Source organism: Borostomias antarcticus, assembly GCF_949987555.1.
Source record: "Borostomias antarcticus genome assembly, chromosome: 19".
Classification (NCBI taxonomy): domain Eukaryota; kingdom Metazoa; phylum Chordata; class Actinopteri; order Stomiiformes; family Stomiidae; genus Borostomias; species Borostomias antarcticus.
The window spans coordinates 11190493-11206882 of NC_140252.1; the positions used below are offsets into that span (position 1 = coordinate 11190493).

At 45.0% G+C, this 16390-nt stretch overlaps 1 protein-coding gene across 2 annotated transcripts; it reads right to left on the bottom strand.

The window, feature by feature from the left end:
- Positions 1-1674: 1674 nt before the first annotated feature.
- Positions 1675-10330, bottom strand: fdft1 (farnesyl-diphosphate farnesyltransferase 1; the record flags this gene model as incomplete). 2 transcript variants are annotated; one of them, XM_084453368.1, is made up of 8 exons in its annotated part: positions 1675-3025; positions 3380-3532; positions 4383-4559; positions 5272-5463; positions 6452-6580; positions 7086-7269; positions 8127-8224; positions 10232-10330. In XM_084453368.1, the coding sequence occupies 8 exons, from the start codon at positions 10328-10330 to the stop codon at positions 2795-2797; spliced, it is 1263 nt and encodes a 420-aa protein (XP_084309494.1). In that variant the 3' UTR covers positions 1675-2794. The 2 variants fall into 2 exon arrangements, with proteins under 2 accessions (XP_084309494.1, XP_084309493.1); XM_084453367.1 differs by lacking the exon at positions 10232-10330 and having other exon boundaries at positions 8127-8788.
- Between the last annotated feature and the right edge of the window lie 6060 nt (positions 10331-16390).

Genomic DNA, 16390 nt, shown 5'->3' on the forward strand with positions numbered 1-16390 from the left:
TACTAAACCTTCAGTATACATCAGCAGTGACGACTAAGGGAAGTATATAACGAAAAAGTATCGCACACCAAGGTACTCTTGTGAGGTGCTGATCAATGGAAAAACTGATCTTAAGAAAAAAGAGTTTGGCACATTGGCTCCATATGCAGTTCTTTTCGGTGGCCTGTTTTTTTTTTTTAAACCAACAGAACTATGGTTCAAATCATCATCCTGAATGTGTGTGTTGTTTGTGTGATGTGTTTTGTAACACAGATTGAGGGACCTCGATGATTTTCTGTTGTGAAAAGTGTTTCCAAAGATCAGAAAATCAAATTCAATCGTGTTCACACTTTTTTCAAAATTGCAAATTCTTTATGTCCCACTGAAGAAAATGGGTCAAAATGTTATTTTAAATGTTAACAAATAAACTCGCTCAAACAGACAGAGAACCAACATTTCTGCATGTGTTGGCCTTCTTCAGAATCAAGAGTAAGGGAAGAGACATGCTGTCTTAATCTAGAAAGGTATGCCACTTATGATAAACCGATGATGATGATGATCATTTGTTCTTAAGATAATTTTTTTCAACAATTAATTAATAATTCTCTATACACTTTCAGAGGTTGAGATTAGAAAATGCATTGATCAGAAGTCTTTGCAATACACAGTGGCAGAGATTAACACCAACATCTAACATATTGTTAGACAAAGCAATAGCTGTGGCTCCTTCCTACAGGCCAGTGCTGCTACTGCGTATATAAATAAAGTTTGATTTGGAACACTGCATCAGTGGACTCTGGCACCTGTAGACAGGAAGTGAAAAACTAAACAGAATCAAACCTCCAATAATTACCTCTTTCTGTGCTGTGGTTGGAGATCTGTAGTTTGTAGGGTTCTTCACTGAAACGCACCTCAACTCAAATCACCGTATTTTTCTCCAGACAGTCCCTTTTTCACAAGACACCTGGACTAAAGAGTCACATGAGAGCCTAGTCTATTGGTCTGGCATAAAACTCACCTGATCACAGTGTTTTCTTTCCAAAGGTTGACGTGAAGTGTGTGTACAGTCGGTTATAAAATGTGAACTGATTATGCTTGATGCTTATGAACATCAGAAACTGTCTCGCCTTCCTCTTTGGTTATATGACAATAACACTCTAGGTGACTTATAGATGATGCTTCTTGACAAAGTATTCTACCCTTTCAAAACAATCAGATTCTGTTTCTCTATGAAAAAGTGACCAGATACCTCTAAAGTCATGGATTTAAAGAATGATCTTTCCAAAACCATTTAACAATTTGTATTAGATTTTTTTTAAGCCAGTGCTTCCTGATAGCCTAAAGTGTAATTTGGTTTCTCTAGCAGATGAAAGTCTTGGCAAAGAATCTATTGAGGCAATTCTTAGTAGGCTTCAATATATTTCCCCTGGTACAGTACCTTGGATCATAAGGAGTATGACCCTAGCTTAATCTGCCCCCAGTGTCCAACAGTACAAGGGTGTATCGTTTTACAGTCTGAAACCTGTAAAACCATGAACCGTCATCCAGTCAGCAGACTATTCAACTCAGAACAAGTGACAAACAAATAACCACCACTGGTCTTGGTCTGACACTGCAAAGACAGGTGACAAAATATCCAGGGACACTTTCAATTGATTTTTTTTTCTCCTTTTTTAATATTTGTTCAGTTATGTAAAAATCAAATGCTCACATTACATAGCAATGTTGATACGTCTCCTTTGGTTGTGTACAAAGTTAAACCTGACTAGCCTTTCTACTCACCAAAGCTCTGTATTAAGGACACTTAGCAGCCACATTTGACTAGTGAGATGTGTCCAGACATGGTACTAGTGGATGAGACTACAGTATTTATATGTACAGTGGGCATACAAACAGCGCAGACATCTCAGCATCTCCAATAAAGAATAAACCTCACAGGAAACAAAACCGTTGATTGTGACAGGTCTTGACTATTACTGAGTACAATAATTTACATGAGATTAAATTATTATTATTATTTTAAACCAGTAGAAAAAAGATGAAAGAACTATGGTTCAAATCATCATCCTGAATGCGTGTGTTGTTTGCGTGATGTGTTTTGTAACACAGACTGAAGGACCTCGATGATTTTCTGGATTAGTGTTTCCAAAGATCAGAAAATCAAACTCAATCGTGTTCACACTGAAGAGCAGATCTCTTTTCAAAATTGTGAATTCTTTATATCCCACAGAAGAAAATGGGTCAAAATGTTAACAAATGAACTCGCTCAAATAGACAGAGAACCAACATAAAAGCAAATTGACAAGAACAGGAAAAAGACCAAAGAACTGTGTAGGGTGTAAAATCCCCAGCTAGTGGATCTGATGTGCTGTAACATGTGCTTGAAAACAATGTGACAGGAAGTAAGATGGACGACTGCAAATCACTTTCAAACACAGCAACACTACAACCCTTCTACAACAGTGACCTCCCATAGTCTAACCCTAAACAGACATGGGTCAAAATACTATTTCAAATCTCTTCAAATACTTATTTGTGCTTGATTGGCCTTGAACCAATAGGGCTAGTCCTAAAAAGTTCAACCCCATACACCTCCCTCTCCAATGCTCAGAGTATGCGAAAGGATTTAAAATAAAATGTACGCCATGTCTGAGGCCTACAGGTCATGTTGGTTTAAACAGGACAACTCAAGGAGAGAGTGGAAAAATCCCCTAACATGTTAGATAGCCGGACCTCCCAGAGGGAGAAAGGGTGGGGAATTCTCAGTCTGTGCACCCCAGGGAAGGTGAGGACGAGCTGGACTAGAGCCGGCGGATCAGTGTCCCTGCGTGTCGCTGGAGCCTGGAGCTTGTGTGGCGGCTGTAGTACTGAGGTACTGCCAGCTGAGGGCGGCGAGGAGCATGGCAGCGGACAGGTACATGGGGGAGAGGTGGTGGGTCCGGGATGGAAGAGTGGACTGGGACAGGGAGGACTTCTCCTGGATCAACGCCAGGATATGCAGGGTCTTGTCCCTGGAGGGGTCCAGGAGGGACACCTTCTGTATTATCTGGGGAGAGAGAGGTAGAGGAGAGAGGGATACAGCAGAGTGAGAGGACAGAGAGAGGGGAGAGAGAGAACACAGAGAGAGGAGAAAGAGGTAGAGGAGAGAAAGACAGGAGAGAGAGAGAGGACAGAGAGAGTGGAGAGAGAGATAGAGGAGAGAAATAGAGAGGACAGAGAGGGGAGGAAGAAGTAGAGGAGAGAGAAGAGAAGAGAGGGGGGGGGGTTAGAAGGAACCCATTAATACAGATCACACATGGATAGATAATTGCAACACACATGCACACACACACACACACACATGCACACACACACATGCACCCACACACACGCACCCACAGACTAACACACACTAACACACCTCCTGGCTGTACTGTGCAATGATGCTCTGCACGGCGCCCATGTTGGTGGCCTGCATCATGAGCGTGACGGCCTGCCCCTTCCTGATCTTCACCACGCCCTGGAACACCTGAGGGTTGTTGTAGCACGCAGAGAGGGTCGCTATCGCCATCACCTGGACAGGAGGGGAACAACAGGCTGAGGGTTAACAGTGAAGTCACATTTAGTCTTGTTTTGAGGAAGGTAAAATACTATAAATGTAATGTTAGAGGGTAAAAACCTGATAAAACAAGTTTCCCTTGATAAAAAAAATAACAAACAATCCTGTTTTCAAGCCTAGTTGTCAACCTACAATCGTGGCATTTAAATCTCCTCTGCAAGAAAGTCCTACATGACAATGCTTTATGTCACCACTGACATAGACGGCGGTGCGTTTAAACATTGGGGAATGTTGACAACCGTATCTGAATAGCAATGGGAGTACCCTGTCACGTGAGGAGCAAGGCTGTGTGTCCATCGGCGAACTGTATGTAGCTGAACAGCGCCAACCTTACAGCTGTTCAGAGCTGATTAGCGCGCACTGGGAAAGCAGGCAGCCGGTCAGCTAGCGTTAGCACAGGGGGTTGTGGTTGTGCAGACTGCAGGTTAACTAGCCAAGTTAAGATAGCTAGGTAATGCTAGCTAGTGCTAACGTTCGCCGTCTCTGCGGTCTTGCCGAAAACTGACTGTCCTCGTCATCAGAACAGCCTTTTACAGCCTGTGCTCTAGCCCAAAAAGTTTGATTTTTTTCAACTGGAAAAAAAGCCTAGATCTCATGGTGCTATAGCGCTAAAAAGTGCTTGGAACACAGCTCTCGTCTCTAGAGCGCATTACCCATTGTAAACAATGAGAAAACAGCAACAGCTCTAAAATACCGTGCTGGTGGACACACACCCTTAACTGTTGTGCCCCAGTAATAACGGGGAACTACGGTTGGTTACCTGGCGTTAGGGGACCCAGGAGTGTGAAGGACTGTGATTGGTTACCTGCGGTATGGCGCAGAAGTTGAAGACGCTCTGGTTGCGCAGGCGGGCCAGGTAGGCGATGACGTCGGGGACGTGGTGCAGGGCGTCGGTCACCAGCAGGTTGAGACAGGAGAGGGCGGAGTCCAGCTTGTCCGGCCGAGCCAGGTCCTCCAGACGGGATGCAAACTGACCCCACGCCTGCGGCGCACACACACAAAAACACATGGTGAAGATGATACACACACACACACACACACACACACACACAAACACATGGTGAAGATGATACACACACACACAAAAAAAAACACACACACAAACAAAAGCACACGGCGAAGATGATACACACACACACACATAAAACACATGGTGAAGATGATACACACACACACTAAAACACACGGTGAAGATGATACACACACACACACACACAAACACACCGTGAAGATGATAAATACACATTAAAACACACGGTGAAGATGATACACATACACACTGAGTCAAAGACACACATCACACCTGTGGTAGGGGTCAATCAACCTAACTACCGTCGTGCCACGTTAACGTTCCTACCTCTTGGTGAAGATGATACATACACACACACACACACACACATAAAACACACGGTGAAGATGATACACACACACACACACACACGAAAACACACGATGAAGATGATAAATACACATTAAAACACACGGTGAAGATGATACACACACACACACACACAAAAACACACGGTGAAGATGATATACACACACACACACAAAAGCACACTGTGAATATGATAAACACACATTAAAACACACGGTGAAGATTATTCACATACACACTGAGTCAAAGACACACATCACACCTGTGGTGGGGGTCATTCAACCTAACTACCGTCGTGCCACGTTAACGTTCCTACCTCTTGTGGCCAGAAGGCTCGTCCCTCCTCTGTGTCCTCCAGGTAGTCTCTGATGATGTTGGTCTTCTGCAGGAACAGGCCCATGGAGTTAGCCAGCTCTGTGTCCCTGCCCACCTCCGGGTCCTCCAGCTGGGAGGCCGAGAACAGCTGGGACAGGCCGACCCCCACCAGCCCCGCCACATAGTGGCAGTACTGCAGGGAAGGGGGGGGGGGGGGGGGGTGTTAGACTGACGTTAATTCAACGTTCATACAACATTTGGAAGCAAATCTGTTAACAAACTCAATGAGGTGACTTTCCTTCAACACTGACTGGACCACTGACCTGCTACCATAGAGCGCCTAACTGTCCAAGACTTGTGTAACTGTTACAAAGGTCTCACTGCGTCACCCGTCAGCATTGCTCACACCCTCACTCGCCCACGTTGGGTTCAATCTCTGGTCTGCTGATTTGCCAACGCATAACCACTTCTCATAAACTTCTCATTAGCCAGGTACGCCACCGCTATCGGTTCAATGGCGCGGGTGATCGGTATTTATGTAACCGAGTGACAAAGTGTCCTTGTGAGTCCCAGGTACTGGTAGAGAGTAGTTGGTTAAACTCACTCCTCAAAGGAGCACCAACAGTCCCTCCAAAAAGGACGTCCCTTTGGCGCAACTGTTAGCGTGTCCGCCTCGCAAGCGGGAGAGCTCGTAAAAGTGTGTTTTCAAATCCCGCACTGGACAAGCCCTTAACATGGGTTGAACTGAAACACAATGCAGGGCCAGAGTGCTACCGCTACATTTATACTGAGGAGTGAGTTTAGCCAATTCAACATCACGCTTGTTTACATTCAGGAAACATTCATGTAACATCCAGTTTACCATTCATGTATTCTGACTCAACGGATGCAGATTTTGGGGATAAACCTCTTCATTCGTTTATTACTGCCCAATCAGTGGCGACGGAATATCTTGTCGGCCCAATCAGATTCAATCCGGACTACGTGAAACAATAACAACCTAGCAACCGATCCACCGAAGATGATTGTGATTGGTTTAAAGAGATACAGCGGTTGCCCCCCCCCCCCCATCTCTGAATGGTAAAGAGTCCAAGCCAGATCTTTCTCCAGCGCTGGCACCACGTAAACGAAGAGTGGAGATAGGTCTCGCTAAGCAAGACTAGCATTCATGCAACATTCACCTGGTCCCACTCCTTCATGGAGTCCACTTTCTTCTCCAGGAACTCGGCCATGCCCACGCCCATGCGCTGGCAGATGTCAGAGATGACCTCCCGGAACTCCTCGCCCAGGTTCCTGAACTCCAGAGAGATCTGTGGAGAGACAACGCAGAGAGAGACATGAAGATCCAGTATGGGAATGCCGACCGTGTCATGTCCATCACTGCTTTCGCACACCTGTTGTGCCCAGCTGTAGGCCCTATACCGTGCCATTATCTGTATGCATGATCTTTTGAAATGACCTCACTGCATCTGTTACGACCAACCATGTCCTACATTTTTTATCACTCATGTCATTCATATACTGTACCATTATGTTGTCTTTGCAACATTCATAACATCTGCTTTAACACTGATATAACATGTAGAGTGAGTCCATCATTTTCATCAGGATCTTTGGTTCAAATGAGTGAAGAGTTGTTTTGTTTGTTTTTTGCTTTCCTCTGGAAAATTAGTGGCATGATCATAATATATATACACACACACACACACACTCCCTTTTCTTTCTGCAGTACATTGTGTTGCCTCTCCGTATGAAATGAGCTGTATAAATAAAGTTTGATTTGTATTCGGTATGTAGAAGCGTAGGTGGGCTGACCGTGGGGAAGTCCTCCAGGACCTGCCGGTCCTTCTCCTGGCTCTCGGTGAAGCGCCAGTCGGCCTGGTACAGGTAGGTGTGGAAGTCGTTCAGCATGGGCACCTTCTTCTCCAGGGGGATGCTCATGTCGTCCTCCACCGTGTCGAGGGCCCGCAGCACCAGGTAGAAGATACACACCGCATGTCTGTGGGGGGGGGGCATGGGGGGGAGTGGGGGAGGGAGTGGGCGGGAGGGTGGATGGGAGGGAGTGGGTGGGTGGGAGAGTCAGTAAGAAAGAGAAGGGAGAGGAAAGGTGAAAAGGTGTGTGTGTGAGAGAGAGACATAGAGATAGATAAAGAGAGAGAGACAGAGAGAGAGAGAGAGACAGACAGAGAGAGAGAGAGAGAGAGAGAGAGAGAGAGAGAGAGAGAGAGAAGGGGAGACACTATTGGTGTTCACTGTACACAAGCAACCACTTACATGCAAAACATTCCCCGTGCCATGTGTAATGTTTCAACGCAGACGGTGCAAGCTAAACTATAAATCTACTACACTTTAGACAGACAGCTGCAGAGCCCTGTCGGCAATGGTCATGGGAAAAAACACATTAACTAACTAAGAGACGTTTCTTTAAAACCAGCTGCGTCACTTCTGTTGAACGGTGGTCTTAAAATAGTCACAGATTGGTGTGTCAGGGTAGGTCAGGGCAGGTCTGGCTGTAATATAAGATGTTCCTAGTGAATTACCACACCAGTTCAGTTAAGTGCACCCAAATGTTCACTGCAGCTCCTCTTACAATAAGTCTAACAGTCCTAGCTTAGAAAGCTATTTACAGTGTGCATGCCTACTTGAAGTGTTTATTTTCAAGACAATGTAAAAGGTAGTTTGAAGGGGGGGGGGGTAAAGTGAACTCAAGGTCAAAATCTATTGCAATCAAAAACTGGGCTGTAGAAGTTGTGTCCAGCTCGTACTGATGAGCAATATGCCACCTTGTTTACAGGAGAGAACACGCCCCTCCCTGCCTAGTAGAATGACCACAGAGAGGTTGAATACCAAATTTACCGTAACTCTCCGTCTAGCGCTTGGATAACGGCGGCGAAACTCCGACTGGTCTGGTTGAGGTAGAGGTAGCACGTCCGCAGGCTGTCACTCATGGACTCCTGGCAGGAAAAGCAGAGGAACACGGGGTGTCGGTAAGCGCCTGTGGTTCTCAGCGCGCTCGGCCTGGCGGCCCAACATCCCTCCTGCACGCCCCGTTCGCTGAGCCTTCCCCCGGAGAGGAGCGACCGTGAAGCGGGCCCGGGGCTCCGCGGGGTAACGGAGAAGGAGCGCTTGAATACCGAGAGGGTGACAGGACACTTGCAGCAGGCTCCGGCCATAAGAGTAGCCGGATCAGCTCAGTCTTCCATGTGCAATACCTAGGTCACCTAGACAGAGCATGATAAATGCATATCCGCGGCTGATAAGGTAAACCATTCAAGTGCGCAGTTTCGGCAGTTCAGTAGAGGACACGGCTGTTTGTGAGAGGTGGAAACTCCAGAGGGTCACACGAATGAGAACTGTGCGTGGTGGCGTGATTCGCTGATCTGAGAGAACACCACCAATGCGCTGTAATGGGAACAGATCCACCCGCTGTACAGTGCGACTTGGGAATCTGCGCAGAACTGCGCACCGTCACGAAGCATGGCAATGTGACATCCCTCCACACCCCAGCCTAAACACAACACGGAATACAATACTTCCTAAATTCTAACCTATCCTGCTTGCACACAGGAAACACTAGCAGAAATCCAACTGTAATCTAAGGTGGGGCAAAACACAGACGACCTGGGAGCATGTCCACAGTAGCCTAATGCATTGTCTGCGACTCATCATTTCTGATGTTATATCGTTTGAAAATGTTTCCCACTAAATATGATGGCAGAATTGCGTAGCTTGATTACAATCAGGTCTGACGCTTCCTGAAACCAGACTTTTCACAACAGTCGACTGAACATCCGGTTGTATACAGCGATGCTCTGTTGACACCTAGTGGTAGACAATGGTAAGGACAAGTTACACCGCTTGCCGGAGTAGTGGGTGGGTTTTATTAATACATCCATGGTGGGCTCGCCAACTGTTACATAATCGCACAATGCACGGTAGCATTCCGTCCTTGCATTGTCGCTTAGGGGGATACTAGGCTTCTGCTTGCCTCTGCGCGTGTAATTTCAGTTGACGGGTTTCCACGAGCCTACATCATTTTGTGACTGACAACTGTCACTCAAGGGGCGCTCATTCGGAGACAGGCTTCCTACCCCTACTCACATGCATGGGTTTTAGAAGGACTAGGCTATACGTTATAGCCAGTCAAGAGAAACCCTTCTCTGACCGTCTACATGCGGAGACTAAGGCACTGATTCCAGGTCAAATCGGTGTTTAAAGGTGGTACTTTAGCTATACGGATTACCGGTCAAACATGCGCACAGATCTTCCCTGCACCGAATTCCCCCAAAGCTCATTATATAGGCTGACGCAAATCCCAGCCAGCAAGTCAATGATGATCCTCTGCCTTGGCGCAGGCCAATGGTGGATAGGTATTTAAACTCATTACGAGCTCACTTGTATCTCTTTATGGAACTTTCATTATTTCTCTGAAGTGTTTCCCGTGTGTGTTCACCTGAAGGCACAACACAGCAAGACGATCAAAGCTGCAGTTATTGACCGGTTATGCAAACATAATTCATTATTCGCCTTTCGGGATAAAATAAACAATGTGTTGCAGTAGGGCCGTATACTTTGATGCCGATGCATTGTCTTGCCTTATAACATGACAGGATAGCCTAGTTGCAATAGCCTTCTGTCCTAGTTTATAAGAGAGATGCCTCCTGCGAATGTAGCTTATGAGTTGTAGCCTATTCATGGGTTTCAAATGTAGTCCTAGACCTGCCATGTTGGGGACCAACACCGGTGTTTCAAATGAATGAATTAGTTCTACTGTATAGGATTATATGCAGTAGAGCCAATCAGATAAATTGAAACACCTGTGTTGGTCCCCAATATGGCAGGTCTAGGACTAGGCTACATTTGAAACCCATTTACAGTTAACGTTACGTCGTATGCACCACGTTAGTTATAAACTAGGTAACAGCCGGTTATGACAAAATAAACCAAGGGGTCTTACTCACATAGTCCAATTTGGGCATGACAGTGCGACAGCCACCCATTTTAAACTTGAACAGGTTTAATATTTCCTCCGGATGTCCTAACGATTTCACGATGTCCATGTTTGATTATTTGAGAGAGGATGCTCGTACGTATGTTGGCTTATTCTGCGGCCAGGTGCGTTTAAAACCCTGTTAATATCTTCCCCATTCAAACGCGGCGTAGCTAAAATACAGGTAGGGAAGCCACTGTAGGCTACAAAAATTGACTTCGTGTCGTCAGATCGACTGACGATTGTGATTGGCCATGAAGTCATGGGCTTAGTTTCCGCCGACCAGTGAATGACCAGAGCGGCTGGTGTGATGCCCCGCCCCCCCGTGCTCATCCAAACCGATGCTTCGGATTGGTTCAGTATTTCTCAACACCATCCGGATTGGTCAAGGAAAAAAACATCTCTACTCACTTGTTGTTAGGTCACACTGATGGAAGCCTATATTGAAACTTGTAGGCTGAACAAGCGTCATGCCGAGATCTGACGAATGTTCATTTCAAAGTACAGTAGGACTCCACTTATCCGAACCCAACGGGACCGAAGGTCGTTCGTATCTCTGAAATGTCCGGATGACTGAAACTTATGTTAAAATGCACCAAATTCAATAAGTGGTATACTCCATATAGACTCATAATAGACCGATAAATAACCTTAATTACTTGTGAAAATGCATCAAAATTGCAATCAAATAGCCCAATAAACTCATATAGCCTAGCCTATAATAGACCTACAGTAGCCTATAATAAAATAACCGAATTTCCAATTGAGCGTGCTTTGATCAAATACAGTACTTTATTCTCAAATGAGGCGTAGGCTACGCTGCATCGATAGGCTACTGTATTCGTAGAATAAAATGGTATAGCCTAAAAACAACCCAACATTAGAACAATTAGAGCAAATTATAATCAATAAATAAATAAATCAAATGACAGACAAGTTGTCGTGTCTTTGGCTATTGTAGCCTAAAAGAAAGTCTCTAAAACAACCGCTGTAGGCTATTATTTAACAAATACAGTAGGTCTAGTAGGCTAATCTACATGCCCACAACACGTCTGTGTTCCTGAAGTCCATTAACTGGGAACGAAAAATGACTCGATGCTGCTTCAGGTTGCTGACGCGCTTTCTGGCTACCAAGGAATGCAGCTCTCGCGCAGCAGACTCGTTTGCGTTTTATGCTCGACATTAGAGTAACAAAGAAATGAAACGTGACAGTAGGCTACAGCCTACATACAACATGTAGGTCTACATATAGTTCTGTTTTTATTCACAGTACGATACAGTACTGTAATGAAAATCCCATCAGTAACCAGATAGAAGGCAAAAAAAAAAAAAAAAAAATTAAGCCTGTCCGGTAGACCGGGAGGTTCGGATCTCTGAAGTTCGGATGAGTGGGGTAGCCTACTGTAATTTCAAAAGTAAGATTATGTATCTGCATTGTACTGTCTTTTTACGCTTATGGTATCCCATTGTAGCCTACAATTATTGTTTTTCCTATTTAGCTCCTATACAGTGATCAAGACCCCTTTAGAAAAGATATTTGAAAGTAACGGGACTTCCCTGTAGAAATAACGATGCAAAAAGAGCAATGCATGCATTCATTATCAGACAATGGGCCTACATTTGTGCACACATTTTAAATGTAAATCAAGTGCAGGCTATTTATCAACGAGGCCAGTCACACAGAATAAAGAGAAAAGAAAAGGTGAGCCGCACTTGTATGCTACACCAGGTGGAGTAAAGCCTACTGGACCTGGAGCTGGGGTATTCAGGCCACTGAGCAGGTAGAGCTAAGCTTCTCTGCTGAGTCTGCAGACAGCCCGAAGTCTCAGTCTCCAGGAACGCGCCTGAGAGGTTCCCACCACCTATCTCTCTCTCTGTCTGTCTGTCTCTCTCTCTCTCTCTCTCTCTCTCTCTCTCTCTCTCTCTCTGTATCCCATTGTAGCCATCATTTTAGTTTTCCAGTTGCTGTACAGTCCCCAAGACCCCTTTGAAAAAGAGATCTTAGTTTTAACAAGACTTCCCTGTATAAATAAAGATTTATAAAAAATAAAGTAAATCACCTTACTGCATACCCCACACACACCCACATACACCCCACCCCATGGCTTATTAAGAATATCCCCTATGGACAAATCCAAATACTAAGATGCATTATGCTCTTCTGATCGATCAGGATTTCCAAATTCAATCCATGGACATGCAGCAGCAACTTGTGAGTTCAGGCAGAGACGGTATCAACCCCAAATCCTCACTCAGGCTCACAACAGAGCTGTCACTGGAGAGGACGGAACTGCTCAGTCCCAAACCAAGACAAGAGCAAACCCAGAAACCTGACTCTGTCCCATTCTATAGCAAAGGAGCTGTCCAGATCGAACACACTATAAATTCAAATTGGGACATCATTAAGAGCGACATTTCTTTACGGGAGGTATTCACTGAACCCCCAGGGATAAGCTGCACATGGGCCCCAACAGCCAAGGACAAACTATAGTCAGGAGTTACCTTCCTGCTCCCTAACCTGACACTTGGCTTCAATTTCCGCTGTGGTAATTGCAGCTATGGGAATATGGTGAAAACTGACACTTTAAGAGGTGTGTTCACAAACAAAACCTATCCAATCACCAGTTTTATAAATTGCAATACTCATGTCATGTACCGACTTGAATGCACCTGTGGCTGTTTTTATAGTATGTAGGCGTCACTAAAAGGAAGCTGAGGTACAGAGTGGCCGTTATGCCATTTGTACTGGAAACATGAACTATGCTATGAACACTACATAGAAACCCAACAAGGGGGTGATGCAACTCTAAGAGTGTCAGGTGAAGTAATTCGCTCTGGTGCGGAGGTGGGGACAAAATCATACTGGATCCATGCCCTTGAAGAATCTAGGGAGAAATATCTGTAACATCTACAGAGGCTTACTGCTATGTATTTGATTTAATGTTTGTTTTCACGTGGACACTGTGTAGTCAATAGAGTGAGGGAGACAGCTGATTCTGCTGCTGCTGTGGCCGTTCGGGGTAGTGGGTGTCAAGAGGTCACACTCAGGCCACAGGGGGGGGCTCTCCTCTGGGGTATCAATGGCACATCTCTATGGGACACTCTAAACAGACACAACCCAGACTGACAACCAATGGTGATTAAGACATCATGTTAGGGTGACAGGCGACACATCTGTATGGTCACTCCTCCACCAATCTAGCTTCACTAGGCCCTAAACGGGCAGGCCTAGGCGTGGGGGGTGGGCCGAGAGAGCACTATTTAACGTCTCAACCAAACCTTGAGACTTCGATTTGGAAACGGTAGGCAACTCAGCCGGACAGATTCGCTGCTCACAGCAGGCAGACACGCTGATAACACCATGCGGGGGAGGGAAGTCTAAGGCCTTGACTTCGCGCCACAGCCACAGCCAGCAGAGAAGCAGGGAGAGAGAGAGACTAGGGAAACATCTGAGTGTTCCATGTGATTGTATCGTTGTACAATAAAGGGCACGGGTTACCATGGTCTCAATTTGGACTTTGAACTCTCATCCTTCTTATAATCATTGCCTTGGTCCTTATCAATTACAGTACTGGTTCTCTTTTTACCAAGTGTGCTCCAATTGTTGGTTGGATTGAGGGTACTGTATTTTGTCATTGCTTGGTCACATCTGTAATACTGTGTATTTCTATTGTCCAATGTTGTAATATTAATATTGTGTACTTTGACTGTCCAATGTCGACCCAGATGCTGAGATGTCGCATTTCATGTATGCTTTCCTCCACATCACAGGTAACAAAGAAAGTGATATTCAACATCCTGTTTCCTACACTACCAGTGCAACTGCATTTATTACTCACCTGCACACACCTGTGTATATAATTAGCTTGCTCTGTCTTTGTGTCACCACACCCTGAAGAAGGCACGAGCCGATACACAGTGTATTTTTAATTTCTCTAGCCCCATGAATGAAAAGCCGTTTACATTTTTCAGACCCACCTGGATTAGTGATGAGTGCCTGGACCTGGATTATTTATGCCATTTTGGGGTAATAACTTATCCTCTTCTCTTGAACTTGATTCCCTCCCATGAGCACCGGTGGTTTGAGGGACACCAGTAGTGCTCCTGATACTGCTCTCTTTCTCAGTAAATCATGTGTATTCATGAATGAGGCCAGTCAGTCAGACTCAGAGACTAGTCATGTTTAGTGTTGTTATTCTGCATGGCTCTCAGTGCAACCATCCGTGTTGTCAGAGTAGTCAATATTTATGTGAGAATTTGTGGAACAGCATTTAACCCCACAGTAGCCTACAGCTATGGTCCTAAAAAGGCACTAATCATTGAACGTCTGACCTCAGATGAGTTAGAATCAGAATTAACTTGCCTGACTGGATGTGTGTGATATATGCTTTGATTGGCTGACTGTTTTCTTTTGCATTTCGAGACGTGATGGTGCCTGTGGTTTGATGAGTCAGAATTAGAAGGAACTTGCCTGACTGGATAATGATGTCATGTTTATGCATGTGCCATATGTTTTGATTGGTTGACTTTTCTTTTGTATTCTGAGACGTGATGGTGCCTGTGGTTTTGCTGACGGGAGGAGGTTGATGAGAAGACTCCGGTTCAGAACATTTCAGAAGTTCCTGCAATAAATTCCCCCAACACTCAATTCAAAGTAATAGTTCTTCAACATCTAGGCCTACTGAGAGGAACGAGGTCTAGTAGCCTACCAGAGGCAGCTGAGGCAAACTGGGACTGGATCCAGAGTTTTCTGGATCTCCTGGAGCAAGAAGATGTCTAAATGGAACCACTTCCCGTGAGTAATCCAATTACTTTACCCACCTTGCTCTTTAAACGTTTCCTGTTCCATTCAGCTGTGTGTGTTAGGCTATACCTCCTACTGAGTACCACCGAAATAATACAGTAATAATAATAATAATAATTCTCTCTCACACACAATTCTCTCAGTTGTAGTTCTCTGAGTTCAGTTGTAGTTCTCTCTCTCTCTCTCGCTCTCTCTCTGTTTCTCTCTCTCTCTCTCTCTCTCTCTCTCTCTCTCACACACACACACACACACACACTGTTCAGTTGTAGTTATCTAACTGTTCAGCTGTAGTTCTCTGACTGTTAAGGTGTAGTTCTTTCACTGTCAAATGTTACTAATTTAAATTAAACTAATTATCCTCTCTGTGATGTGGAACTTGTGCTCAGAATGCACTACAAATAAAATAACTAAATACATTTGAGTTTTCCCTTCTTCCTTCTGAGGATGAAACGTAAACGGAATCTGTTGGACTGGAACGGAGAAGCTCCGATGTTGTGTTCAGGTAGAAGCCAGGATCACCGGCCAACCAGCTCTCTGGGTCAACTGAAGAAAGTCAATCACAGAATTATCAGGTGGGACTTTATTGAGTGTAACAAAAAGTAAATTTACTGGCAAATCAGTGAAGTGTGCTATATGTGTTATTTGGAGTGAATGCCACAGACAATTAAATGTTTGTTTGACAGGCATTTCACAAGGATAGTGGGAGTTTGCAACTAACTGATCTGTGTGATTTGCATATAGTTTTGAATTTATCTATATTGTTATGTTTTACAGAGATGCCAGTTTCAACCATGAGCTGGAGGGTAGAAAAGTTTGCCTCAACGGAAGGGACAAGGACATGACCAATGAAAGAATATTTCTGGACCTGATATATCCCTGGACTGACACCCAGAAGTCAGTGAACAGAGTTCTGGAGCAGCTCAAGTCTGGGCAAGGCATCAAGGACGTCTTCCATGAAGACTCTGTCAACAAGAAAGTTTTGGTGTTCCTAGATGACATCACAGAGGAATGTGGGCAGGAGGACAAGCAGCACTCCTGGGCGGCCGTGGAGAAGCCTGAGGAGATCTGCCTGTACGGCCCCTACTATCCCGACTACAGCAAGGGAGAGCACAGCGAAGACACCATTATCAGACAAACCCAGGAACTGCTCGAATCTGAGGATGTCTCAGATGAATGGCTTGTGTTCATATTTACCTTGAACAGCCCTTGTCTGGCTAGAAATTCGGAACCCTGTATGCTAAACCTGGTGCGGAAGGCTTTTGAGTGGTACACTCAATACGGGGTCAGGACTTACATTGGCTACAGAAAGTGTTGGGGCTTCAAAGG